Source organism: Pieris rapae, chromosome 8 (assembly GCF_905147795.1).
Source record: "Pieris rapae chromosome 8, ilPieRapa1.1, whole genome shotgun sequence".
Taxonomy (NCBI): domain Eukaryota; kingdom Metazoa; phylum Arthropoda; class Insecta; order Lepidoptera; family Pieridae; genus Pieris; species Pieris rapae.
The window spans coordinates 2,005,248-2,032,938 of NC_059516.1; the positions used below are offsets into that span (position 1 = coordinate 2,005,248).

Sequence of the window (27,691 nt, forward strand, 5' to 3'; positions counted from 1 at the left end):
GAGTATAACACAAATATTGGAATACATTTGGGATTATATGTTAAGGTTTATTTAAAAAGGTAATGTGTACTTTTATCAGAAATCTCTCGAGGGTTGCAAGTGTGATTATTATTTACCCCTAACCTTTACGATTTGGGGCATCGCCCTTGAGTCTTATCAAAGGGACGCAGTCATGGCTTTATTTAAATTAAGATGGGACTTCAAAACGTCTACGTTTTTATCTCCATTCTTATTTAAATGGGTAAGAGTGATTTAAATAAAAGACACATACAGTCAACGAGATAATGACAATTAATTTTGATTTTACCATAATGATACTGTCTCGAATTTCGGTGATGAGTTGAAATTAACTGAAAATTTGATTGAATACTTGTACTTCAGTACTCATATGATTTCATATGATTTTTTCTCAAAATTTAATAATACCAGCGGTTCCGTTCTGGCATTGTTCTGTACGTGTTAACTACAAAAAGAATATCTAATAATGTAAATCATTCTCGACTCTACTTGAATCAATATTTTTTATCAAAATATGTTAAGCCGTTAGGGAGTTTAATTACGCACACATGCACAAAAGATTCATATATATACCAGCTGTTCATTTGCTGTATTTACCTAATAACCTATAGCAGCATAAAAATTCATTCAAATCCAGCTGTTTAAGAGGAGTTCAGTTACATACACACTTGCAGTTGAATTATATTTAAAAGATATAAAAATATTGCGCCATATTATATAATACTCCGGCAGGGATACCATCGGTTTTGATAGTATAAAATTGCCTTGATTTTGTGTAGTAAATTATATATTTAACGAACATATCAAATCATTAGTGATTATCAAGAAATGGCTAACGGTACAGACAGCTCTTTGTGCGCTATCGTTCATCGATCTCAGTACTCAACCTCTGCAGAGTTTCAATTGAAAGTTATTATTAATAGGTATAGGATATATTACATACTTTAATTACTAGTACTTCGATATTGTTTTCTTTGATTAACTTTTAACTGTTAGAAATTATATTATCGGGATTCATATGCACTTTTAATCGTTCATGTATCCTTTTCTTTTCATATGTTTTTAATGCTTTGTCTTCATAACTATATTATGTCTTATATATTTTTGCACTTGTTTACCTTATTTAATTTTATCATCTCACATTGGTTGCCTGGAAGTGATCTCTCTAAAGCGATTAGGCTGCACGATTGTCCACATTTTCATTTATAAGTCGTAATTACATTTAGTGACGTTTTAAATTGTGTATTGCCAATTTTAATTGCGCCCTCATTTCGTCACTGTATGTCAAAAAAAGATATTTTTTTTATTCTTATACTCTAATGTCATTTACCTGGTGAACCTAATTTACCATTCAAAACTATAGACAAAAGCTCATAGTTATACTTTAACGAACGTTGACGAAATGAAACCTTTTTTTTGTTTCCTGTATTGTTTGTTTCTTTGGTCATACGAGTTTGTCATTCTTCAGCGACGATATATTGTTTAGTGTCAAAAGTTTTTGATGTCTTAACCTCTCTAAAATTGTTTCCTCATTCCTATAACTGATCGTGTGCATATTCGTTGTTAAGTTGAGTCAAGGATATATCGCGGTATAGTCGAGTCGGTCTACTGTTTATTGTTGAAATATTATGTATTTACTGCCACCGAACTATTCATTGTTTCAGTGATAAAATAGCAGTTTTTTTTAAATACAAAATACGTCTTAGGCACGCGATCAGACAGATCTGTGGCCAGAAGGTAGGTAGAAAGGGAGTTTCAAATCTCCCATTAAAATAATGCAGCATATACTTTAGATCACTGTGGAAAGGAAACTATGAACAGTCAATAGGAAATACTAAACTAGATTTGAAAAAGACACGAACAGATAACATCTTAAAATGTATGAAAAATTCTAATACAATATTTCGGCGTGGTATCAAGTTATTCGTGTGTGTCCCTCTTTGAATGTTTTGTTTTCTTTGTCTATTATTAACATGGCTAGCAACTTGTATATATAATTTCAAGCCATTCATATCAGTAATTATGGTAATCTTCCAGCGAGGAAGTAATTAGCATAACGAAAGCGTTAGGCCAGTGTTTTCAAACGGGAAGTGACGTAAAAACGATAATAACCGAAATAGTATTTTTATTGTTCTTAATTTAAATGCAAGTTAAATGTCCACAGATTATAGACGTGATAATTGATTATTTTGACGGGAAACGAAGGTAATATATAGATGATTGTGATAAGATAGATAGTGTGACATTTTCCTATTGAATAATTGTAATGTAGAGGGAGGGTAAAACTTGCTGAGTTTCTTCTCAGAACAAGGCCTTTAATTCCTTTTTTGTAATAAATAAACGGAATAACTATGATTATGAATTAGAAATTAAACATAAAATTGCTATTAATAAATATTTTAATTCTTTCTTCTTGATGTGAAAGTATTAAATTCTTAACGTAATGTGAACAAAGGTCAAAACTGTTACTGACATATACGGTCTCAGTTCGATTATTAGTAAATAATATTTCAAGACATAAAGAAATGTTTTAGGTAGGTGGAGAAAGCAGGGCTTAAGAAATAATTCAATTTGAACATACTTGCTGAAAGAATTGTTAACAAAAGAGATTCTTTCATTTGAGATAAAACCTTAAAACAACATCTTTCTGGTGATAAAATATCAAAATTTTGATAAAAAATTATATTTTATTACAACTTACAGTGTATTATTTCTTAAACAAGTAACTAATATCTAATATTCATTTGCATTTTTGTTGTAATGTAACAACAAGCGTTTTAATAAAACTTACAATCTAAATTAAACATGAGATAAAGATATTCATATAGAGGGCGGAATCTAAGTATCGCTAAGAGCTCTGATATCTGCCAATCAGATACTGTACTAATGACGACATGTACTGCTTCATTAGCTGCCCATCTCTGATAACCTGCTGCCATTTCACGTCGCTTCCACTCAACGGCAGGCGCTGCAATAGCGATTCCTATCGAATTTTATACGATTTATTTTGATAGAACGGGACGAACAGGTCTCCTGCCTGCTAAGGGTATCAGCCGTTCGTGGATATTCCCGTAGTCAGAGTTGCGTTGCCGGTCTTTTTTGAATTGGCACGACCTTTGCGGACGCTGAGTGCTGTTCGAATACACTTTAATAGGCAGCTGGTTCCACAATCTGTTGGGGCGAAAAATTAAGAAACGTTGAACAAAACAAGTCAAATGAACGTTGACGTCTTTTTAATCAATTACATGTATCATCTATAAATTGTTGGTTCAGTGGTTTCGTTTATGCCATTCTCAACCCTAAATTCCCGTGTTCAAATTTTTCAATTCAAAACCAATAAGCTATGTTGACAATTACAGTGAAGTGAAGGAAAATATCGTCATGGCTTATATACAAATTATGCGTGTAAATCGCAAAAGGCTACAAATTACAAACATTTGGTACAAAAATTTAAGGCCAAGATAAAACCCCTCGAATAAATAGTATTTAAATCTTTGGCAATATAAATAGCCCCATAAAAAATGTCCTGAAGAAAAATAGTCTCCGTTTATCCCTTCTTATTAGGACATAAATACCATGAAACAGAAAGAGATACAAGAATGATAAAAAAATAGGATTTAGTTTTTCTAGATTAGCTATTTATAAAAATCATTGGTATTCCTTGCAATGGTCTGTGGGTGATAGGTCCTAGACTTATCAGGTGGAGACTGCACGACGTAGACACAGTATATAAAGCATATCAGTAATAAACTTGGTAGTTTGAACGCCAGTAAAGCCTACACCTGTTGAGGAACGTACGAATAACACATTTCATTCATTAATATGTAGTTTTAAAATATATTGAGAACGGAAATTCGCTTATGTCAGAAAACAAAGTTATTGATTGTAAACGCATTAAACAACTAAGTTGTTTTAAATTACTGAACCTTGATCAATTATTCAATGAAATTAAATATTATTTTTCTTTACATGGTCAAACTTTCTTTATTTCTTAATTTTCCTATATATATGTTAAACATAATGTAATAACGGAACAGGATGTCATTTTTTTATTAAAATGGCAACACCACACAATATTCTAGAAATCTTTCAGGTCAAAGACGTGAATATGCGAATATACTTTGTAAGCCTAAATCATCCTAATAACATACTATATTTAAGAAGTCAAAATATACTACACACTGCCAATGACTTCAGTTAGTACATCATTGGTACAAGACAATATACTATATGCGCACGCGAGCTGTATCTCTGGTAAGGTGCAGGCGGAGGAGTCCTAAAAGTATGCGGGCTGTAATAGCTTGAAGGCTGGATTGCACATACATGTCCTCTTTCCTACTAATATAATCTTTTAAATAAACACAATTATGACCATATAGACTCAAGATTTTCTGCTTGACTTGAATTAATTTAAAAATACTGTTGAAAATATACTGTGTCTGTTATCGTTAGATGACTAACTCAACAATTATCTAGCCTGCGTTGCAACTTGCAACACCTAGGTGCCCTTAGCAATTAATTGCCGTGATAAGAACTTTCGCAAATTCAGTAGTTTCCTTAATTAAGCCTGATATATGTATTACAAATATAATCAAGCTTTCGTGAGGTTCTAGGGTTGTCTAAAACGGAGCGCTGGTATGGAATATTGCTTTTTATAAATGGGGTATACGAACTGGTGTATATAAGACTCACACGATGTTAAGTAATTCAAAGTGTATATAACTATAGTTAAAACTGTTTACGACAATAGCGTTTAGAACAACATACCAGGTGTATTGACGACAATCAAAGGTCCCGGCTGAATTCTACTGGTACTTAGTAACAACGTCATCGGCTGTTACGACTATCGGCTTTTACGACCATATATGAGTAGTAGATGCCGTTGTCTTAGATTTTGACTATTTATAAATTTTAGTTCACAAATTATAAATAAACTTCTGTAAATCATATGTGTTTACTACAATTTGGTCCATTGTGCGATAAGTCCTGGCTAATTAAGCCAGTCTAGCTCCAGAAGTTTCCTGGGCACTTTGCAGGTTTGCATTGTACATGTATAATTTTATTAAAACATTCGCAATTTCAAAATCAAATTGTGCAACGTACTACTTTATGATACAGTGTGGTTTCTACTCACTCCCTCCCATAGAACTGAGCAAATCTCTTTGATGTATCAAAATTAATAATTAAACAAATAAAGCTAAAAGCCAAACTGTTGGGGTTGTAACGGATAATTTATCAGGATTCAAATTGCAAATACATCAACCCTTTAGCTGCAACATGGAAGGGTGATCTCCCTCTGTGTAATTGGTTAGGTTAATACGTTCAAAGGATGTTCTTGTATTGCAACTGTACGAGTAGTTCATTTGTTTAATTTGCTGTTCAATTGTTTTTGTTGTTGTTCCAGGAACGATGTGAGTGATATACCGTTACACCTGTCTTCTAGTTACGCCAGCATTGCATGTATCGTATTAGTCACAGTCACTCAAGCAAATATTACACAAACAATGCCGAAATTTGCAAATTATCCCCGCTCGTGACTTTGGCAATCACTTTAGCATCATCACACGCCTATAAGTTCACGCTGCGAGTTATTTCGAATTGTAACCTATAATAGACTACGGATTGGGGTACTATTGCACAATTCTCACTTACTGTACTTGTACCGCTGGACGTGGGGTCAACAGGGGTTATGCCCATTTCGCGATTTCTAACAACATTCCACGAATATTGACGTATTATCTTGTTACAAGGCATTTGCGCAAACACCGACGGCATAGCCTCAAATACGGCGATGTGAAAATTATACGCAGGTCACTAACGAAGTGGATCTGATTTTAAATCCGAAAGCACGCGGTAAAACAATAAAACAATTGAAGATAACCTTTCGCGGGAACACTAACAGCCCATAAATAATAAATGCACTTTCGAACTATATAACTAGTTCGAGAATATCCCAGATCAGCAACACCTTGGTTCGTGCTTTAAATACAAATGAACGGCAGACGTGACCTGCATCCGACAATCGGATTTGAATTTATAAATCACGTCTGTAACATCCCGACTTATTTGTTAGCATTGAGAGAAAGGCGATCGATCCCGTGCGCAGACGCAATCGGGGCTCAATCTAGCTTTTACTAGGCTAGCCGTCATTGCGGTATTTGACAGGAAATTAATTCTACTAGTTCGAATTTACTAAATTCTTTGCATTCTAAATGATTTTCTCATTGGTTAATAACGACTTAGGAACTGTTTAATGGTCAAATACAGAACATTAACATTGTCGTCCCTTATTCATTCACTAGTTTCAAAATCAGCAGAGAATTTCCATATTTCGTCTACTAAAAGCAACCTCGGTCTTCAGGCACCTCTCCACCTACCATTCGGATTTAGTAGTTGGCTGATCAATTTAAAAAAAAACATAATTGTTATGTAAAATACATGATGAGAAAATTTGTAACATACTGTAGATATATCATTATATATATGTGTATATGATGAGGTGAACTTTAATAAAATAAATAAGGCTTGACAGTCTGATATTGGATTGCAAAAGTTTTATTAATTTTTTTTAATGGCTTTAATTTGTGCCAACTGGGCACAAGGTACTTCGCCAGTGTCGTGTAGATGGAGAAGGCACGAAGGAGATTTATAAGTTTTATTAAATACTTATTGTCGAAATCTTGTACCTGTCAATTGTCAAGCACTAAAGTACTTTATCTTGCTTCCTTTCCAAGTTTTTATCTTCCAGAGAAAGCTCGTTTCCGCTTTGGATCGTGCTGGGTCATATCAAGAATCATCGGTTCACCGCGATGCAATCATAGCCGTTTTCACACCATTGCTATGATAACAGATTCCAGTGGATAATTCTATTTCATGTCTTGAGCAAGATTTATGTTTCTGCGACTACCCGCGGTTTATTTAATTAATTGCTTATTGTTTGGAGATTTTCTTTGTTGGTTAGTTCCGTTACTAATTAGGTAAAGGGACATAGTTCTACGTTCGCACTAATTGTATTCTTTGAATGTTTAGCCTTTTGTCGGCAATTGAACTCACCTTAAGGGTAGGTTGGGGGCGGTGCTGCTGGCATAAATCGTGGCTGGCTTGTCAAAGTCAATCAAAACCTTACATCAAATAATAATAATAATAGTTTAAACCTGAAATTTAAGTTTAGAATATTTTTTTAATATTATTTTAATATAGTGAGGTTCTTGGGCTTGTTATTGCTATTCAGCTGATTTTGATTGTCCCCCTTAATAATCAAATATGTTATAGATGTGTAATAAAATTACAGTTAACTAAGATTGCCTGTTAGCGATAAGGCCGCCTGTTGCGTAAATATTTATGTAGCCCGCTACTACTAATAAAAAAAGCGATCGAATTATACAAATGTAATGTTTGCGCAAGACTTAATCAGCGTAGAAAGTGCAAGCAAGGCAAATGATTGATCATTCAGCTATTCTAGACTTTATCGAATAGAATGTTTACAGATAATATCAGATATGTAAGTCTGATATTTAACCTGATACGGATTTTAATCCTGATTAATGAGTAAAAGTTTAATGTTGCAATGGATTTATCTTAGTATAAGTAAGTGTAAGTGTAAGTTTAAATTTAATTTATTATTATAATATACATATAATTTATAAGTCTGATATTTTGTGCACAGTCGAAGGCAAATTTCATTAAGTTCACCTACAAATAATTAATTAGGGACACTCCATTCCACGTCCGAGTTTCGAACTGACAGGCTTTAGGTTCAAAGTATTTCATAGTAAATCAGTTAATTGTTGTAATTAAATTAATTTAGTACCTTAAATGCATTGCATTATAAGCTATGTGTTTACTTCATGTTTAATATTACGAGGTACTAGTTAAAACTAAAACTAAAATTTATGTTCGATTTGTGTAAAGAAATTAAATTATAAGCATTCCTTTTATTATACACATTATTTTATGCAAGTTCAAAATCGCACGAAGCAAATTGTATTTAGACAGTTCGAAGGCGTTAATCTGCACCCAGCCTCAATACTATATCTTGAATGTCTCCATAACGTATATGCCATTATCATATTGATTATCATCTATTTACTTATATAAATATAATTAAATCTGAATAGATTTGCAACTCATCACATTTTCATATATACGTGCCTTTTTATACATTTGAGAACATCATAAACAATCTGATACATGCCTACAATGTACCTGTTAATAAATTGTATTCTATTTTTAAAATGAGAAAGTATAAAGGACTTTTACACATCAATTTAACGAAACAGTTATAAAACTTGGCGCCAAGTGAGTCGCGACACTATCTCTGTCATCAAGTCTCGTATCGAACAGCTGTTAATATTCGCAGTGCGCAGGCGCATCTCAATTATATGGTTTGTGAACTATCAGTTAGGAAAATTTTATGTTTTTTTTTTATATATTATAGAACAGGGGCAAACGGGCTCATCTGATGTTAATTGATACGGCGGCTTCTAGAATTGAGAGTATGGACACTCTGGAAAAATTCGCGAGTGCTTTGTCGGCGTTTTAGAAATTGGTACGCTCTTTTCTTGAAAGAGCTGGCAGAGTGGGCAGCTGGTTTGGTGACACAAACACACAAACCAAAACAAAAGAATCAGATTAATAATCAGTGTTAAGACATAAAAGTGTTTAAAACATAAAAATTTAATTATCCAAAATTCTTAATCACAACAAAAGGAACACATTATCATTCACAGTCCCTATCCTAATTACGAAAGTGAAACGTTAAATATAAAAATTTTAATGCGTACGTGCATCGCACGATAAAGCATAATTCATTTACAGCCCTGTCTCATGCGCCCCACGTATGCACTGGGGTGGTCCCACTAATGTGCACCTACAATGTTCCACTGCGATAATTACCTGTGACTCGAATATTGATTAGGCTGATAAAAAGGCTTGATAACGATCGGTATAAATGCAACTGCTGTTACCCCGAATTTCAAGAATTTTTAAACACCTTGACAGGAATGTTCGAAATTTGAAATTCGTAAGGATAGTAATTTCAAATTTCGAACGTGGAAATTGTCATTTGCGCTTTCCGTTGCATATTAATAAAGGTTGTATAGGGGCTGGTATTATATTATACAATAGGTGTGTATTTATAGTTTAAATATTTTTTATTATGGTCGGAGTGCGATCGGCGGCATGTTTGATCTCTAGTAGATAAAGTGGAACGAGGGCAATAGTTTTAATAACGAATTTTGATAGATTTATACCTACGTTGTGGGACGCAAACGGCAAAAATGGGCATAAAACTATACCCTTTTAAACACAAATATATGTTATGTGTGAACACGTGAGTTTCTTCCACAATTTGTTATTGCTATAGTTACAATTGAAAACCACAACGAATCAAAGGAAGTAATTTGCTTATATAATAAGTAAAAAGCTATCTTTGAATATGATACGAAAACCAATCTTACTCGTAATAGGAAAGAAAGTATCCACACAATTATCCCTCACGTAGTTGAAAATAAAATTACTTTGTACACTATGATCAAAGGAGGCCGCACTCACGTGAGTTTGAACCTTTTTCGATTGTAATAAAATTTATTCTTCTGTAAATTTTATTTTGATTACTGCGCATGTGTAAATTTTCGGAGGGAAAGTTCGTGAACAGTTTACAAACGTATTGTGGGGAGTTACATGTCTTTTTAATAAGGTTTATTTATTGAATACACTATATAAATTATTACACGTAAGTTTAGTAAGGAAATTGTACTTAAATTATATCACTTTATGTTAGATAGACTGTGGCAAATCTGTCGTCATGGCGACGACATAGATGCATTTCAAAGTGCAAATTTCGCATCGCGTCATGAGTGTTGAACAAAGATATGTTTGTGTTATTGTAGTCCCAAGGTCTTAGATAACTTAATGTTATGGAACATTGTCGAGTGTTTACGTATAGGTGAGTACAACGAGTGATTGCTGTTCATATAATAGTGTACATATATTTTTAAAGATATCCATCTTCAATAAAATGCTTTTGTCATCCTTTAATGCAAGAAATGCAAGTGCATATCATTTAAGGCTGGTTTCTCGTCTTTTTTTTAATAGAACAGGGGGCAAACGGGCAGGAGGCTCACCTGATGTTAAGTGATACCGCCGCCCATGGACACTCTCAATGCCAGAGCCTTTTAAGAATTGGTCGAATTGGTTCGGAAATACTTCCGTGGGCAGCTGGTTCCACTAAGTGGTGGTATTCGTCTAACCTCTGTCTCGTTGGCATTATTATTTTGTTTAATGTTGTTTATTGGTATGTGTATCATGTGAATACTGAGGCAAAAAAACATGAAGGGTTTTTGCAGAAATAAGTCATTCATTTTTTAGTCGATATCAACTCCGGGGAAATAAATACAGTTGATGTAACATTCACCGTGGCTACGCACGCTGTAAAGCACGTGAAACGTCGAAAAATTTAAATAACGTTAAATAATTATAAGTTTAATAAAACATAGCTTCAATCCGCTAAAAAGTGTTTTCTTTAAGTACATTATCAAAGTGGTAACAAGTAATTTTAATGTACAACTATATACCCAAAAATGCCGTATCCGTGGCCCGGACGCGGATAATTAACACATAATTGATTCCGCTTGGCTTAGACCGGTTTATCCGGCCCTACAATAAGCCTATGAAAACCGCGGCCCTTGTGTCAATTAGACCTTTTAATAGAACCGCTGTGCCGACCTTGATCTATTGTTTTGGTTTGTTTCAAATATTTGATGATAGTAGTGACAAAGTAAGGATAACATTACTGGAATAAACTATTATTGATAAATTATTTACGCAAAAATTTGCGATTAATTGTCAATTTTTCTTCGCAGTTCAGTATAATGCACAATCTTTTGTAATTCAAAAAACTTAAGACTGAAGGTTTTTTGAATTAGTTTTTAGTTTATTTTAGACTACGTTTGGTAATTGTAGAATTTTTCAGTGTTACTTGTCATTTTATATAGGATGATTCGTTTATGCACTTTTTACACTTAGTATAGTATTTCTTTATTTTTTCCTAACTAGGGTTGTCTGGAAGAGATCGCTTATTAACAATAACACTGCCCGTTGCATCCCTAATAATTTATCTGATTTGTTTTTGTATATAATGTAACGAAGTTTAAGTAAACATATAATAATTTATCGAGCTTGTGTGTTTGTTGTAAACGAATACAGTTTCCATTTATCTGGGTGTGTGTGGGAGTGGTTTATCTTCTGGAGCCTGGATGGTCGAACGCTTAGATTAGTTATTTTCGAATTCTATACCGGGGACAGTTACTATTTGTTTAAAAAATATTAATTTAACTTTGTTTGGGCTAAGGCATCCTCCTGAACTCAGATTTGGATCTGTTCTTTGCTTGTTCCATTCAGTTTTCCCTAGAAACAATGTGTCATCGGCCCATCGCATTTAAGGTCTTTCCAAGTTTCCCATGAAATTAAAAAATAATTTTGATTGTACGTATGACGGGGCTAATAAAGGAATAACCACAATTTCATACCACATTTATGCTGATGTGAAAGTTGGCTTATTATAAGCTAAGAGGATTATTAATATTTAATGTTGAGTTTCTAGTGAGGAATGCAGAATTTAGTTTCTAAGCTAAGTTAATAATTTTAATTACCATCATTATTATGTCTTTGCCTTTAGGTTTTCAAATTATCGTTGTTAAAGCTTTACAGGGTGCTAGATCCTATTATAAAACGAGCTTTAAACAGTTTTTTCGTGTAGAAATTTTAGGTTTACGTTTTCTCTTACAAAACGACTGTAGTATATAAGTGTAATTCAATTGGTATTATGCCTTTAAATTTCGATTTCGGTAGTAGTAATCTTAAAAACAATAAAAATCTGTGATCAATTTTTAGAAATGTTACTTAAATATACGACAAGGTATGGTTTAAAAAAACAATAGGCAGGTATTTTTGTATTGCTGGCTGGTAAATTTGTGGGACAGTCAACTTACCAAAACTACTACATAAAACTCTGGTTTTTGTAAATTGTCTTTGAAAGAAAAACTGAACAAAAAGCCGTAACTTACTATTCGCATTGTAAATAATGTAATTTACGTAAAGCGAACAGATGCTTCACCCCGATGAATAAATACACAATAAGCTGAATAACGGTATTTTCTTGAACAAAGCTGTTATTTTTTAAGGCACTCATGCGTGTAGACGCTACGACGCCGGTTTCGCGCGCTTTTGTGTTACAATACATTTCGAGTAATGGCTACTGTATGCGTATCAAGTTCCGTATAGGACGCAGAGATGGCGTTGATCTCAGTTTCGTAATTGATTTTAAAATGGTCTCTATTTAATATATCAACTTTAATTATTTATTTCTTAATCCTACAGCTAACATAAATTTTATAACAAAAATAGATAGATATACTTAAGATATAGCTAAAGATGGAATGCATTTGTATTTACAAAAAGTTTCAAACATTTACCAAAGGAAAAAGTCAATTAAAAATATTAAATACATTTAACTATTTAATACCAATTTCGGCCTGTTCTGTGATGGTGTAAAAGTGAGGGTATATACGTGAAATTTTGTATGTGGGGTGTGCCTGATACATGGCATGATGCCGCTGATTTAGCGCTATGGATATATATTATTCTGGATACACCTCACAAGCCTATCCCGCGAAATTTTAGACAAGTCAAGGCTTAAGTATTCGTCTCAATGATTTAAAAAAAAAAAAAAAATTCTCACTTAGAATAGTATTTATTAATTTCAAAGAATTTGTTACTGAAGTGAATTTTTTGTGTTTCAGATTGGCGCGCCCCGATGACGGACGAATCGGAGGCGGCGCGACGTGGTCGCGGGATGCCACCAGCACCCCCGCCCCGCGTCGTGCGCCCCGAACCCAAGCCACGTACCGCCCCACCAAGGCTCATCCGCCCATCAGAGCACCTCGCAATGGTGGAACGGGCCATGGCCGAACGAAACATGGTAGAACGGTCTATAGCAGAAAGATCTATGGCGGAGAGATCCATGATGGAAAGATCCGCGGTAGAACGCCCGATGGAACGGAGGCCCCCCGTTCCCCTAAACCCCTCAGTAACAGTGCTACACGGTCCTAGGCCGCCCCCGCCGCCGCCACCAGCGCCTAGGCAGTACGTTCCCCCTCCGAGAATGCCGGCGCCCACAAATCCTGTGATGCGGTTGCCGCAACCACCGAGAAATCCTCAGGTAAGATGTACTTATATTTTATTTTTTTATATACGATATATGAATATTTTTATATACCTATTGACGTTCACAAGTGTACATTATGTTACCTATATGAATAAATAAATGTTAACTTTGACTATTTGACAATAAATCGCTGTTAGGTATATAGCTTTATATATAAGACACAATTTAACTAAAAGTATTCGTTTTATATTTATATTAAATTGGAATCGAATTTTAACACATTTTAATTACTTCTTACCACAACCCCTAAACCTGTTATCAATCTGACATGTCTATGAATAAAACATTATTCTTAAAGTGATATTTAACCAAACCTCCATAAGAGGCAGACGGACATTTATATGTCTGTATCAGTCTAAGGAAAATACTATGTTTATTATCACTACAAATAACGTAAGAATTCACTATAAATTTATATTTCTTGCGAATAAGCGAACTTTAGATTGTGTGGTACAATCATCACAACATTTTTGTACCATATTCTTGCAAATAAATTATTATTATTAAAAAATACACTATCCTTACAGTACTAAGTCAATTTCATAGTGTGGAATTGAAAATTGAATATGAACTACATAAGATAGACTGGTTCTTGCCCTTGGTATCGCAAACAGTCTTGGCCCTTATCCTCACAAATATCCCTAAATACAAAGAAAATCACTCCCCGCAACATTATGCCAACTGCACGCCCCGTCTTGTTTCTAATATATTGTAATAATTTTAAAAATAAATTCTAAACCTGTCTCGACTATGGCACATATCTCAATTGCATGCCGTGAGTCAATCGGGGAAGCGTTTGCACACAAGGCGCCATCATATATCATTGTTTGTCCATGACTCAAGACCACTTTCACATCGAATATCGTCGCATCATCGTTCTGATTAACGTTTGGTGATTCGTGATTCGTCTGCGTTTTGTGTCGCTGTTGTTAATTATATTTTTATGTCATTTTGCCAAGACAAGGTCATATCGTTCACATAAAGTTATCAGATCTTAAAAGCGGTTCTACAAATAACGTAAAATAAAGATTAAGAATAGTGGACATGCACGAAAATTCTATTTATTGCTTTAAATTATTTAAAAATCTTTTGTTTGTTTTCGTGTGCTCAAGCCTTTTCCGTTTTGTAAGCTTGGCGATTTCCTTTATCCTTAGTTACGTCCGGAGATTATAGCCAGATTAGGCTCTCTCTGACTGTTACATAGCAAGTAACATTTCATTATTTCGCTTATATTCGATTGTTGTACGCGAGTGGCTAATTTAGAGTAAAACTGAAATCCTCTATTATTTAAAGATGACCCAGCTACTACAGTACTAGTCGAGTTAGGTAGAGGAATTTATCGCCACTGTAACATCTAGTATATTAAAGAATGTATTTAGGGTATGTTTTACAATGTCCGGATAAGTTCCAAATAAGCTATTTATTACTTATTGGTAGGATAAACACTATTTTTGCGTTTCACGACTGTCAGATAGCGCTACGTCATGAAACGCAAAGTATCTTATTTGAAACTTTTATCATTCGAATAATTTATGTGTTGCATAGCTATTTGTTACTTTATCCATACATTGTGAAACAGGCCCTTAGTATTATAGTTTTCTTAGTTTAAACTTCGAACAATGTATGAGCTTACAATCAAGTAACCGTTAGTCAAGTTACGTATAAAATGTCGTTTGTTAAAAAAGTCGGTTGTCGGCGTCACGCGGCTTCACAGTTAATTGCGGGCCTTCACGGAATGTCTATCAGAATACTGGTATTTTTCTAACACAATCTTTGCGAATAAACTTTATATCAAAACAAGAATCTGCGGGGTCATGCTAAAACTTCACCGTAAGATAGTGACGATGGCTATTGAACTTCTTCCTTCTTCTTTCCTTGGGTTATGCCTCAGGACTCTACACTGAAATCTTTTAAAAACATGTCTTATAGTAAATCATTTGCATCAAAATGTTGCTGCTAGTGTGTTCACTGAATAATTATAATAACTATCAATTTTCCATTGTACCACTACCGACTTAATCCTCTTCTCTAGGGTTTATTAAACATGAGTAGAGGACTTCCTACAGTGATTCATTTTTTTAAATAAACCTTTAACGAATATCAATTTGAACAAAAACCAGATCAACCGAAGCTGAAAGCACAGAACATGTATCTAGTTATATAATAAAAGTAATAAATTCAATTGAACGGAAAAAGGTTTTAATCAAACTATTATTTAAACCTATAGTACTTCCGGAAACCACATATGACTTTCATCTTCTTTATCCATGTAATATATGATTTTAGTATCGCCTTTTATTAACATAGCTTTTACACATTAAAAGAAAATACTTTTTATAATACACAGATTCGATCCGGCAAAAAAGTGTTTTCTTTATATATATTTCGTAGATACAGCCTTCTGTCTGTACATTCTCTTGAAAAAGGTTCTTGACTTGTAATCCTATTAACACAAGTACTAAAGCTTGTCTCATTGATTAATTAAATTATTATTAAAAAATGAAATATATCTTTGCTCGCCTCTATAAAATGGTTGCGGTCGGACACAAAGAACTTGTTTTATTAAGAGCTACTCGTCCTGACCCACATAAAGATCCCCAAAGTTCATTACCTAAGGTCGGCCCTTGGCCCAAATCAGCTGCCGGATTCCAAGACATGCGATGGAATTCCTTTGAATGCGATCCGAATTGTGAATAGAATGCGCCTTTTGTATTAGTTTGTCTTCATTTCAAATCGATAAATGTCGAGAAGTTTTAAAATTGGAATGATTTCTCTGTATATCATTCCAATTTCAAAACTCTGAGCTAGAATAATAATAATAGAATATGTACTAATAGAGCGAATGTTCAATGCGCACATAGAAAGAAAGTCAATTGGGGCATAGTGCACAGTCGAATCTACGACCTAAGGGAGAGCACTGCTCTGTATACTTGATATATCATATACATACAGTTTATTTTTTGTTTGACTATTATATTTTTTTTTCTTAATCAAAGCTAGGCAATAATATCAGCTAAGACCGACTCTTAATAACAGAAATAATATAATTCCAATAGTAATTGCATTAATGTTTGTTATCACAATTATCAGAATATTCAATTAGAAATTGACCTACTAAAGGGCTGTCATTCAAGTTGTTGCATTGTTTGATTGGGCATTTGCCATTCAGTTATGATCGATTACTTTACCGCCTATTACGAAAATTTGCGTCTGCATTTAAATTAATTTTGAGATTTTCAATAGGATATTTTGAAGTCACCATCAGGTCTTTTCTGATTTCTGAAGATTTCTTGAGCTGATTTTAATGGTTATATGTTAGACACAGCGTTTTTGTTGCCATGAGAAATTATGACTAATTTTATACGTTCTCTTGGTGCTGTTTTCAGATCTGAATTGTTGAAGTGTCTGATTGCTTGTACCAGCTTAAATTTTTGGGTTATAATTTAAACCCGTTCTTACGAAAAAAAATATTAATCAAGGAAAACAACTAGGTTAATACTTCTTCAAAAATAAATTTTATAAAAGTTTGAAGTGAAACTTCTAATCCTTCCAACAAGGTTGCGTTAAACGTTTAACGTTACTGGGGAGGGAGAATAGAAAGAGACAGAATGAGGGTAAATGCTTCACATTTTCATTTCCACATTAAGTAGTTTCACTTCTTCCGCGCGGAGGGACTCTACTCACTATTTTTTGCTTGACTCTAGTGCTCCAATAATAGACTGCTTTCATGTAAGCATTCCAGTGTGATAACGTTTTCTATAATTATGGCGCGGACTTGACTGGACATATTACTGACAACCTAAAAAATGCTTGGACGGCAAATCGTTTATTCTAGTGAGTTAAAATAAAAGAGAATGTTTCAAATATAATAATTTTTCATACAAACGCGACTGGACATGAACCTGTTGAAGTTTAATACCGTATCACCTATATAGGGATCCTTAATGTATACAAATTGCGTGCAGTATCGGAATGGTCTTTTGTCTTGCGTTTATTGCTGCGTCGGAGTGTCGGACGCCAAATGGCGCGTTAGCACGAGACTAACGGTAGTGAATGAGGATTTTATCGCCAGTTTGATTGCTACTTGCCAATTGTCACGATACAGTACTAACAAAGGAAAGGAAACACGTATTGTGTGTATATTATTTAATCTATTTCCTTATAAATAAATATTGTATTGTAAACGATCTAAATGTTAGATGAAAATCTTCCCCAAGTACTTAATGTGTATTAAGTTTTTTTGGTCTGTGTTTTATTATTTATTATCAAAACAGTATATCCTACCTGTACTAATATATGGATATCTGACTTGGCCACTGAAGCATACAAAGCTAGTGTATCAAAGATCGATGAAACGATGGTATTTTATTGCAACAGACCTCTCAACATTTTTTCTTTTTTTTTCTGCTTTTGTCTTTCTATGCATCTCTTTCCAGTAGGTCTAGTCCATTTTGTGGTTGAACTGGCCATCTTTTATCTCGCACTCTCGAAAGCATACTTTATGTTTTCTTGCGAAAAACCCATGTTTTAATTATGTTTATAATTGCTTTTTAAGCAATATACATTTTTACAGATACATTTTTTTTTCATGAATCGGACGTAGTACTGTTTTACGCCAGTCAATAATAATTAATCGTACAATGAAATACTTTTAGCATGTATCGTGTCATGTTTAATAAATAATGTGAAAGTTAAAGCAATATCATTAATTAATTAATATTAGCCAATTAAAATGCACATCACATCATCAGGAACATAAATGCAAGCATAATTTAAAAACAATAAAACATTAATTAGTTCCCTTATCGACACATGTTTATTGATAATTTAACGATGTAATTGTTATGGCATCAAAACAAAAAGCTGCATATTTAAACTATGACATTCTGATTTTGGGTTTTCAAGATCACCGCGTTTTTTTGAGATTGAAAAGAAAAGAAACTAAAATTGCTAAATATTTTATTTGTTTTTTGACTTGTATATTAAACACTACGTGTTTACATTTGGAGCCATGTCTGCTAAATGTAAATGTCTTAGAGTTTTGTTGACCGGCCAGTCAGTGCGTGAGTGGTCAAATTATGAAATGTTGATTAGTTATAATTATTAAACTACTGGTTCTAATTGAATCAAAATGAAGTGTATCATATTTATACAAAGCCTGTTTGGTTAATATAAATCCGGCTGCTCCTTTATCCATAACGAAGTTATAAGCGTCAAATATGGCCATGCCGTTTTTTGTTCGACTTAGCGGGGGCACTGCTAATGTAACCGCTAAGTATGAGGAATGCTTACAAATATCAATCTATCAATAATACAATTCTGATTTGTAGTTAATTTGTGATTGATTACCACAGCCGATGCATAAATCGCCTAGTTTATTCACTGGCACAGATTATAACTAACAGTAGTAAAGACTTAGGATGCTCGATATAGTACAGAAACTATTCTAACGTCATAAAGGCGTCTTAAAAACGTAAATTCAATTTTAGCTAAATTTTAATAGTAACATTATTGTTTTTATCCATAAAAGTGGAGCCATTGGAGCCATGCGTTCGAATGGTAATATGTTTCTGCAGGCATAGGTAATAATAAGACATTATGACGTAACAAATAAATTATTAAGTTACAATTAATAGTTTATTATCAGTGCATAGTACATAAATGAGTATTAGAAACGTTGCTTGGTCAGGTTTTTTTAGAAATAGTTAATCCTAAGATGGAAATCATACGCCTAGTTAAAATATTTTTCAGGATTTTCTCTGTAGCTACGGTAGTTAAGGTCTTGTTATTGCTCTAAAGACGGATTACCATTCGAATGTATGGCGCATCTCGTTTCTGTTTTAAAAAAAGAATGATTTAATTATTAAAATTTAGTTAAAATTAAATAGGCGTCAGTAGAATTTTTTATTTCGACTGTATCGAGTACCTTTATATAGTCTTTGTCTATGTTATATAGGTGCCATTCTTCATTATCAAATAAAGTCATTAATAGTCTATAGTTAAGTTTTCAGTTTGTAGTATGATATTCTCCTAAGCACATAAAACCGCTGTATAAGTATCATTTGGACGTTTATTAAACATCATTTCTACTGTTAATATTAATCTGTGCGTCACAAGATCAATATTTATTGAGGGTTTATTGTATTTGTGAGTGCATTAGCCTTTTAATAGCTCATGTAAAAACAGTTACGCCTACGCAATGTTGCCAGTTATTAATGTTATTCAGTTATAATGATCTGAAACGTATTACCATAGGTCATAAGATTAGATTCGTGGAGTGAGTGAGTGAGAGAGTGAGTGTTATTCCCAAACAACATAGTCAATAATTCTTTAACTTTCTCCTGGCTTAACAGGTGATCCTAATTTAACACGAGTGAACAATCACTAATATACTTTACAGACGAAACAGAAAAAAATTACAAACATATGAAATGACATAATAAAAATACTAAGGCACTCAATAATATTTATGCCAGCTCAGTCAACGGACAGTGAAAAATGTCCATTAACCTATGTATTTCGTTAATACATAGGATTCTTTTAGGTATTGAAGTACTGCCGAATCTTGCCATGTAACAATTATATTAAGAGCATCACAAGCGCGTATTCTCGGCGTGCTCTTAGCTCGTTGTAGCCCACAGAACCAAGAATTAATAAGGTTGGACACATGAATGAATAAGAAGGGTACACACCATTATGTTATACAATGTTAATTAAAGAGACATAGAAATACGTCTGCCCCATATAATAATTTGAAGTATAGTATTTATTTTTGAAATTCTATACAGGCAAACACGTGGGCAATACATAGTTATCTTGATAATTCATCATAACGTTTCCTCATTGTTTTGAAGTTACCAATCTAGACAATTTCCTAGTTAAATTAACTGCCACATCCCACGCAGTTCATTACTTAACGGTTAACTAAGTTCAATATTATGTTTTACATGTTGAGAAATAAATAATGGTTTTGATACTAAGGATTAAAAAAATCTTTGTTAATTTTATTTATTATTACAGACATCGTATATTATACATGAATACCTCGCTCACCGAATAAGTATAGCAATACAGCGAGGAAAAGCTGCCAGCGTACACTGCCACAGATACCAATTTTATAACACGGGCCAAACACGCAGGAGGCTTATCTGATACATGGAAACTCAATGTAAAGATGAAAATTTAGTATATTAATGAAAAATGAATCCCAAATGAAAAGTATGCAGCTTAAAAAAAATCTTTGATCGAATATTAATTATTTTTGACGAACTATGTAGATTAAAATCAACCACGAGAGTAAAGCGCCCTTAATAACCTGATTGACAAGAGACAGTGCACTGTTTCCATTGTCATGCGAGAACGTTTATCTGAACAGGGTATTATGTTAATTGCCCTATTGTTCGAGATGTCAAATGTTATTATGTCCAGCAATTTAATCTATGTGTAATTGGTGAGTTCCAAGTCATTACGAAGAATAATATACCTACGGGCACTACGACAAATTTTTGAAATAAAAATGAATCGTAAAATATGTGCTTGTCACAAAAATCGAAGATGGCTGAACCACTCTGAGTATTTATACGAAGGAATATTGGAAAATTTTGTTTTATATACTGCTGCAAAATGCTACATATGTTAGTATGTAGCTACGTAATAGATAACATATTGAGGCGAAACGCTCTTCACGCGAGTAAGATACTTGGTAATCTATAATTCTATACTAATATAAAGAGGAAAGATTCGTATGTATGTTTGTAACGAATTGGCTCAGAAGTACTGGACCGATTTTAAAAATTGTTACACCATATGAATGCTAGATAACCACTTATAAATTTAGGCTATATTATTAAAGAACTTATCAAAACAAATAAGTTTAAAATATATATGTCCCGGCTTCGTACGAGTGTACGGTGTATTTTTTTTTACAAAATTATTTTTTTTACCGGCAAACGAATAAACACAAAAAACTGTGGACCGTTTAATCATTCACTCATCATTTTTTGAAACTAACATCCTAGAGTAATGTAATTTCGAAATATTTATGTCTACCCGTGCGAAACCGGAACTGTCCGATAGTACAATATAGTAACCGATACAGCCATCCATATTCTTGTCGACAGATCTTCGTAACAGCTTAAAGCAATCCTCAAGTTACAGTAAAGGCTTTATGGCGAGGCTTAAATGCCAACAATAATTGTCACGTTTCGGTGAAATCGTAGGTCGTGTGAAATTCGTGTTTCTCCTTTAGTTTTGTATCATTTAAATCTGTTAGGCGGTTTGTAATTGAGTTGTCTCTTTGTTATTAATGTGTGGGTATTGTTTGATGGTTTTCGCCTCTGCTGTTTGTAAATGAAATAATTGGAAATGAAAATGATCGCGTAGAAATCCTTTTCAATTGTTTTTATTATGTAATATACGGAGCAGCTGTTAAGAGGCAGATGCCGCAGTATGGTCCATTGGGTGGTACCATTTTTTTTCTGAAATGGATTACTTGGCTTGCGATAAAATATGTGGTCTAAATTTTAAAATCATATTATATATAAATTTTCGTCATAAAACGAATTCAAAGTGTCGAAAATTGGCTGTTTGGTTTTTCTTCTATCAAGCCAAGTTATTTAAATCGTGTATCGATTGAATGCTGTATATATTTTTGAAAATGGATACATAAACTGCTCAACTCCACCATCTATTTTTTTCCATTTACCCTATTTTAAGAGAAGATGGAAATAAACAATGTACTTTTTTGGGGATTATGGCAAGTGGTCAAAGTACATTGAATATTTGGACGTGTCGTCTTAAACAAGGTGCACGCGATTTTATAATGAATTCGTTCCGTATGGGATGATTATGCAAATATCGGCTCTAGGCTCGTGTTCACGACATACTGCCATATACAGACACAATTGAGTAGGTCATATGAGTCTCATATATTATTGACGTGTTAACATATGTTAACGTGCGACTGATTGCTTGTTTTATGAATCATTGTACTAATTGTTTTAAAATCCTGTGTTGATTGATTTTGAATTTAGAATTTTTTATTCTAAAATTTGAAATTAGAATTCTTCTACTGTAATCGTCAAAGCTCTTTAAAAAAATTAATGGCAAACCTCGGCGAACCCGTCAATCACAATAAAATCACTGACTCGTGGGATTATAACAGACAACCGATTCGTAAAAAGCCGGCAACGCACTTGCGAGCCTTCAGTCAATGTGACTATCCGTCGGCGGCGGCAGCACCTAATCCTAATCATAAAAAATATTTTATGTTTTATTTAATTATCTATTTGAAATCTTAATTCTAAATAACAATACGTTAATTTCACGTTCTCCTGGAAATTTATAGTTATTTTTGCAAACGAAAGAAATACGGGTATATAAATATATATGTACATTTTAGTGATGTATGAATGTTTTGATGTGGTCACGGGGAAAGCAAAGCACTTTCAAAGTTCTTGATGGGGTCAAAAGGTAGCTAGATGGCTATCACTGGTTAGCTATGGAGGTTAACTGCGATTTTGAACTTAAAAATTGTGTTCCGAATTTGGTGACCGCATTCTCGATCTAGGAATGTTATCTAGACCTGCTACTATTGTAGTGAAATGCACATGTTAGGTATATATAGTAAAAAACAATTTTCCAAATTAAACTTTTAAAATGTAAAGAAATATAAGCAGACGTCTGTCTCTTTTCATCACGCCGGTAACGCAATATTTCAGAAAAAGACAAAAATTCCTAAGAATAAAGCGGACGTAATCGGGTGGAATCTTATGTTTTTAATTGACAGGGATGAATTGGCAGGAGGCTTTGATGCTAAGTGATACTACTGTCCAAGCTCACTTTCAATAACAGAACGCTCGCGAGTGTGTAGCGGGCCTTTTAAGAATTTGTTCTTTTTGTTTGTCGTTTGAACTACTTTAGTGGTCAGCTGGTTCTACATAGTGGTGGTCTGCGGCAGAAACTGCCTAAAAAAGCTCTCAGTTATGGATCAATTACGTCAGTTTATAATTGTCACCATAAAATAGATGATTGAATACGTTCGTAATGTGTCGCAACCATTGAATTACCGTAACTCAATATTGGAAGCAACACAAAGAAAATATATTATAATTTAATTATCATTGAATATGTGAAACGTGAAAGCTAATTGAAAAGTTCGAAATAGAAATTTACATAGAAACGTGTGAAAATTCATTACTGAATAAATCATCTTTGATTTCATTTATCATGAGTGAAACCTTGGCATTGAAATCTAGGTAGAAACTTTAATAGCCCAGGCTTAGTGTTAAACTTATGGCGTATAGTAATTTGGGTCGGTATAGCGGACTATTTTTATAAACTTACTAGCTTCGTACCGCCTAACAGTCTAATAATATCGTGTTAAATTTATTTAAACTTAATTTAGGATTTCATTAAGGTAATTAATATGAATGCAACGTATATTGTAGTAGTAGAAATGTTTTATTGATATCCATTGGGAAAGAAGAATAGCAGTTAGCATAAGAACTCTTCTTTCTAGCGACAATATTGCGATACTGCATTTTAAAGCACTTTCTGATACACAACATTTTTTGATGAGGTGACAAATGTCTTCGATCAAAATCAAAGCCTGGTTATGCATCTCCTCTTTCACCTGAAGATCGGAATATCTAAAAACAGACTCGGATTCGACGTAAAATGATACGTAGTTTTATTAACAGATGGAAAATTAATTAATTAATTTATTGTAATTCGATAACTTATCCGATATTTTATTACTTATTCTGAGCCGAGAAGATTCTACCAAAAAGAGATAACTAACCTCGATCCAGCCGATCTTGAGTTATAAGTGGTGTAACTACTTAACACGTTTTTTTATATGTATAAAAAATCCGAAAAAGCTCTGGCAAAATATCAATAGTATAACTCATTTTAAAAAACCGAAATCATCTAATGTACGTCTTCTTCAAATCACACCACATCCTCCAGATTCCTTAAACCGTGTCAATAATTTTTTTGTCACAATTGGTAAAACACTAGCAGAAGACATAATGACTTCGACTGGGTTTCGTCCTAGTTCAGTTATGATTTCTAATTCTGGCTCACAGAACTCCTCTTTTGTATTGTTGGAGACTGATCCAGTGGAAGTGGACTGCATACTCATGGCTCTTGATTCGGGAAGTGCATCCGGATGGGACGATATACCTATAGGCTTCCTTAAATTGTCTAGGGACGTCGTAGTTCCTCTTATATGTCAACTGGCCAATTTATGTTTCGAATCGGGAATATTTCCGAAAGCATTGAAGCGTTCCATCATTACGCCCGTGCACAAGGGGGGGGACACGGGTGATGTCAACACTTACAGACCCATATCTGTCTTACCTGCTATTTCTAAAATTATAGAAAAACTATTAAATAAAAGACTTATTAGCTACTTGAACAAATATAATATACTTTCTGACTCGCAATATGGATTTAGACAAGGACGCTCGACACAGGACGCTATTACAGCACTGACAACTGAGATTGTAGGTAGGGTAGACGAAGGATATAAATGCTTGACAGTATTCCTGGATTTAAAGAAAGCTTTTGACACCGTTTCGATCCCCATCCTTGTGCAGAGACTTGAGGCGATGGGTATAAGAGGCACAGCTCTGTGTCTTTTTGACAGCTATCTTCGAGATCGGACTCAACAAGTTAAAATAGGAAACCTTTACAGTGAAGAAGAAAATGTTTTATTTGGTGTGCCGCAGGGGAGTGTGCTTGGCCCAACGCTGTTCCTGGTGTACATTAACGAACTATGTAACCTGCTGGGCAGCGGAGGGAAAATATTCTCCTATGCGGACGATACAGCTATTGTCTTCCATGGAGAAACTTGGGAATCCGTACGCCAGAATGCTGAACGAGGTCTTGCCGTTATATTTGACTGGCTAAAGGCTAATTTGCTGACCCTAAATATTCCAAAAACCAACTTCATTTGTTTTTCTCCAAGTCGGAGATCTAAACCGGGTGCTACTTTTGGGCTTGGGATACATGAGTGTGCGGACCACTATACACAGAAGTGCAACTGTCAAATTATTCAGAAAGTTACCTCTACAAGATACTTGGGCATCATTATTGATGAATGTCTATCATGGCACTCACACATTTCTACTATTATATCACGAGTCAGGAAATTGATATGGATTTTCAAGACGCTACGCCATGTGATGTCTCCTGTGATACTGAGTAATGTTTACGTTGCATTAGCTCAATCAGTAATTACGTATTGCATACCAGTATGGGGTGGTGCCACAAAAACTAAACTTCTTGAGCTGGAAAGAGCGCAGCGGTCTCTAATAAAAGTGATGTATTTTAAACCATATCGATATCCCACAGTTAACTTGTACAGATCAAGTGGATTGTTATCGGTAAGGCAATTATATCTTTTAAATGTCACCTTATATCTGCATAAATGTGTTCCTTTTAATTCTGCTAGCCAGGATACAAGACGGAGTGGTAATGTGGCCCGCTCCGTAATGGTCCATTCAAATTTTGCCAGCCGTCAGTACGTGAGTCAGTCTGCATATATTTACAACCAATTGAACTCTAAACTCCGACTTCATCATAGAGTTTTGTATGATTGTAAAAAGGTTGTAGTAGGGTGGCTGAGAACTCTAACATACGAGGAAACTGAGCACATTTTGGTGCGAGTTCGCTAGTTTGAGACGGGCCGTATTATGAACTTGACAGCGTGCACACTCGCTCACACACAGCACACACATGCACACATACACACACATTCACACACATGCACACATACACACACATTCACACATTCATAGATTAAGTTAATTTAGATTTAGATTTAGTTAAAGTTTGTTTAGTTAAGGGAAGTAGCGAGCCAACCCCAACACAAGTGTCTCTTGACTACTTACGGGGGGTGTCTCATACTCATTTAATGATGTTAAAAATTTGAGAAACAATAAAAATTTTATTATTATTATTATTATATGTATTAATCTGAAAATGACTCTGGGAGTCTTTGATGATAAGAGAGATACCCGAGAAGAACTCCACCTTCATAGCATTTCAGTTGGAATGCGTAAAATGATTTCCCCGGATATAGAAATGGATATCAAACAATGCGTGGTAATTAAATCCTTATGACGCGTCTTTAAGCGGTAGTATTTTAATTATATAACAGTAATTAAACTGGCAGAAGTCCTATCTGATGTTAAGTGATATTGTGAATCACGGCAAGTCTTGCATAGTTTTGTTTCACAGTTAAAATGAATTAATATATATAATTACAATCAGAAATGCGAACTTCACCCAGTGTTATTTACCATTAATCATAGCACATAACGAGTAACATTAAACGCCTCTATAATTTACATAATCGGCTGACTGATTGATCGCAAAATTGATTTTTTACCATAATGATCGACAGGTATCCTTATTAATTAGTGGTTGAGAAAAGTCACGGTCATAGTAATGAGTGAGTAAAGGGGAAATATCAATGAATTTAAAATTGTATTTTTGGCGCTTTTTTATTGTTTTATTTAACTTTGTGTCACGACAACGGAATTCAACGTGTTTTATTATCATTGTTTACCTGTCACCTACCAGCTAGTAAAGCACGCCAGTCGATAATGAATAATATGTTGAAATGGTGAATGTATGGATTTGGACACTCGTTTTTATGTATTACCATTACGATTTTATTAACCTATATTATATTTTTAAAATATCCTTTTTGGTTAAACTCTTGCTTTCTATTGAATATTGAATTTATTTGGGATTTGAAATAATAAATAAAATTGAGGTGTTCTGTTGCATAATGTAATACTTTATTTTACACAGAGTATTTATCGAATTAAATCGAAACAGAATCTTATTTGAATATGTTAGATAAAATTATATATTTAGCACTTTTTAAATTTTCAAAGCTATTTTAAAATCTAACCTCAAGAGATAAATACTTGACTTGTTATGTACAACAGCAATTTGTTATTTATTCTACAGTTGCGTGTTAAAAATACTTATTTATCTGCATCTAACAAACTGCACATTTATCATTGCAATGCGCAGTGCTTAGTAACGTCAAACGATTTACGATTAGCAACACCGATCATTTTGTCATGTGGGCGTCGCGAACATGATCGCGTTTTTTTTATTAACATATGTTTACTTATCTTTACTTAAAATATTTGGTCTCAAGATTCGTATGATCCTGCATCTTACCTGCCGCCAATAATGTTATTATTATTATTAAAGTTATACTTCTTTTGGCGCGATGGAGAAAAATGATGAGAGTGAATTTTCACCATGCGCGCGCAGGCCAATGTAGGATGTTATTTCAATGTTATCGCTTCTCATCTTTAACCAGAAGTTTTAATCGGTATTGTACAAAACGGCCGCGTCCTATCATCATTTGGACCATTCGTCCTGTAGGCCTTCTAGGCTTCATTATTTTATGTGCTGTTT

At 33.9% G+C, this 27,691-nt stretch overlaps 1 protein-coding gene across 11 annotated transcripts in view; it reads left to right on the forward strand.

Annotated features, from left to right (window-relative positions):
• LOC110995591 (rho GTPase-activating protein 23) overlaps window positions 1-27,691 on the forward strand; it is a 306,700-nt gene that overhangs the window by 59,796 nt on the left and 219,213 nt on the right. For all 11 annotated transcript variants that reach the window (XM_022262828.2, XM_022262818.2, XM_045629169.1 and 8 more), the window contains one exon: window positions 12,819-13,237. In XM_022262828.2, the coding sequence (XP_022118520.2) occupies window positions 12,833-13,237 (405 nt within the window). In that variant the 5' untranslated portion in view covers window positions 12,819-12,832. The remainder of the gene's footprint in view (window positions 1-12,818; window positions 13,238-27,691) is intronic.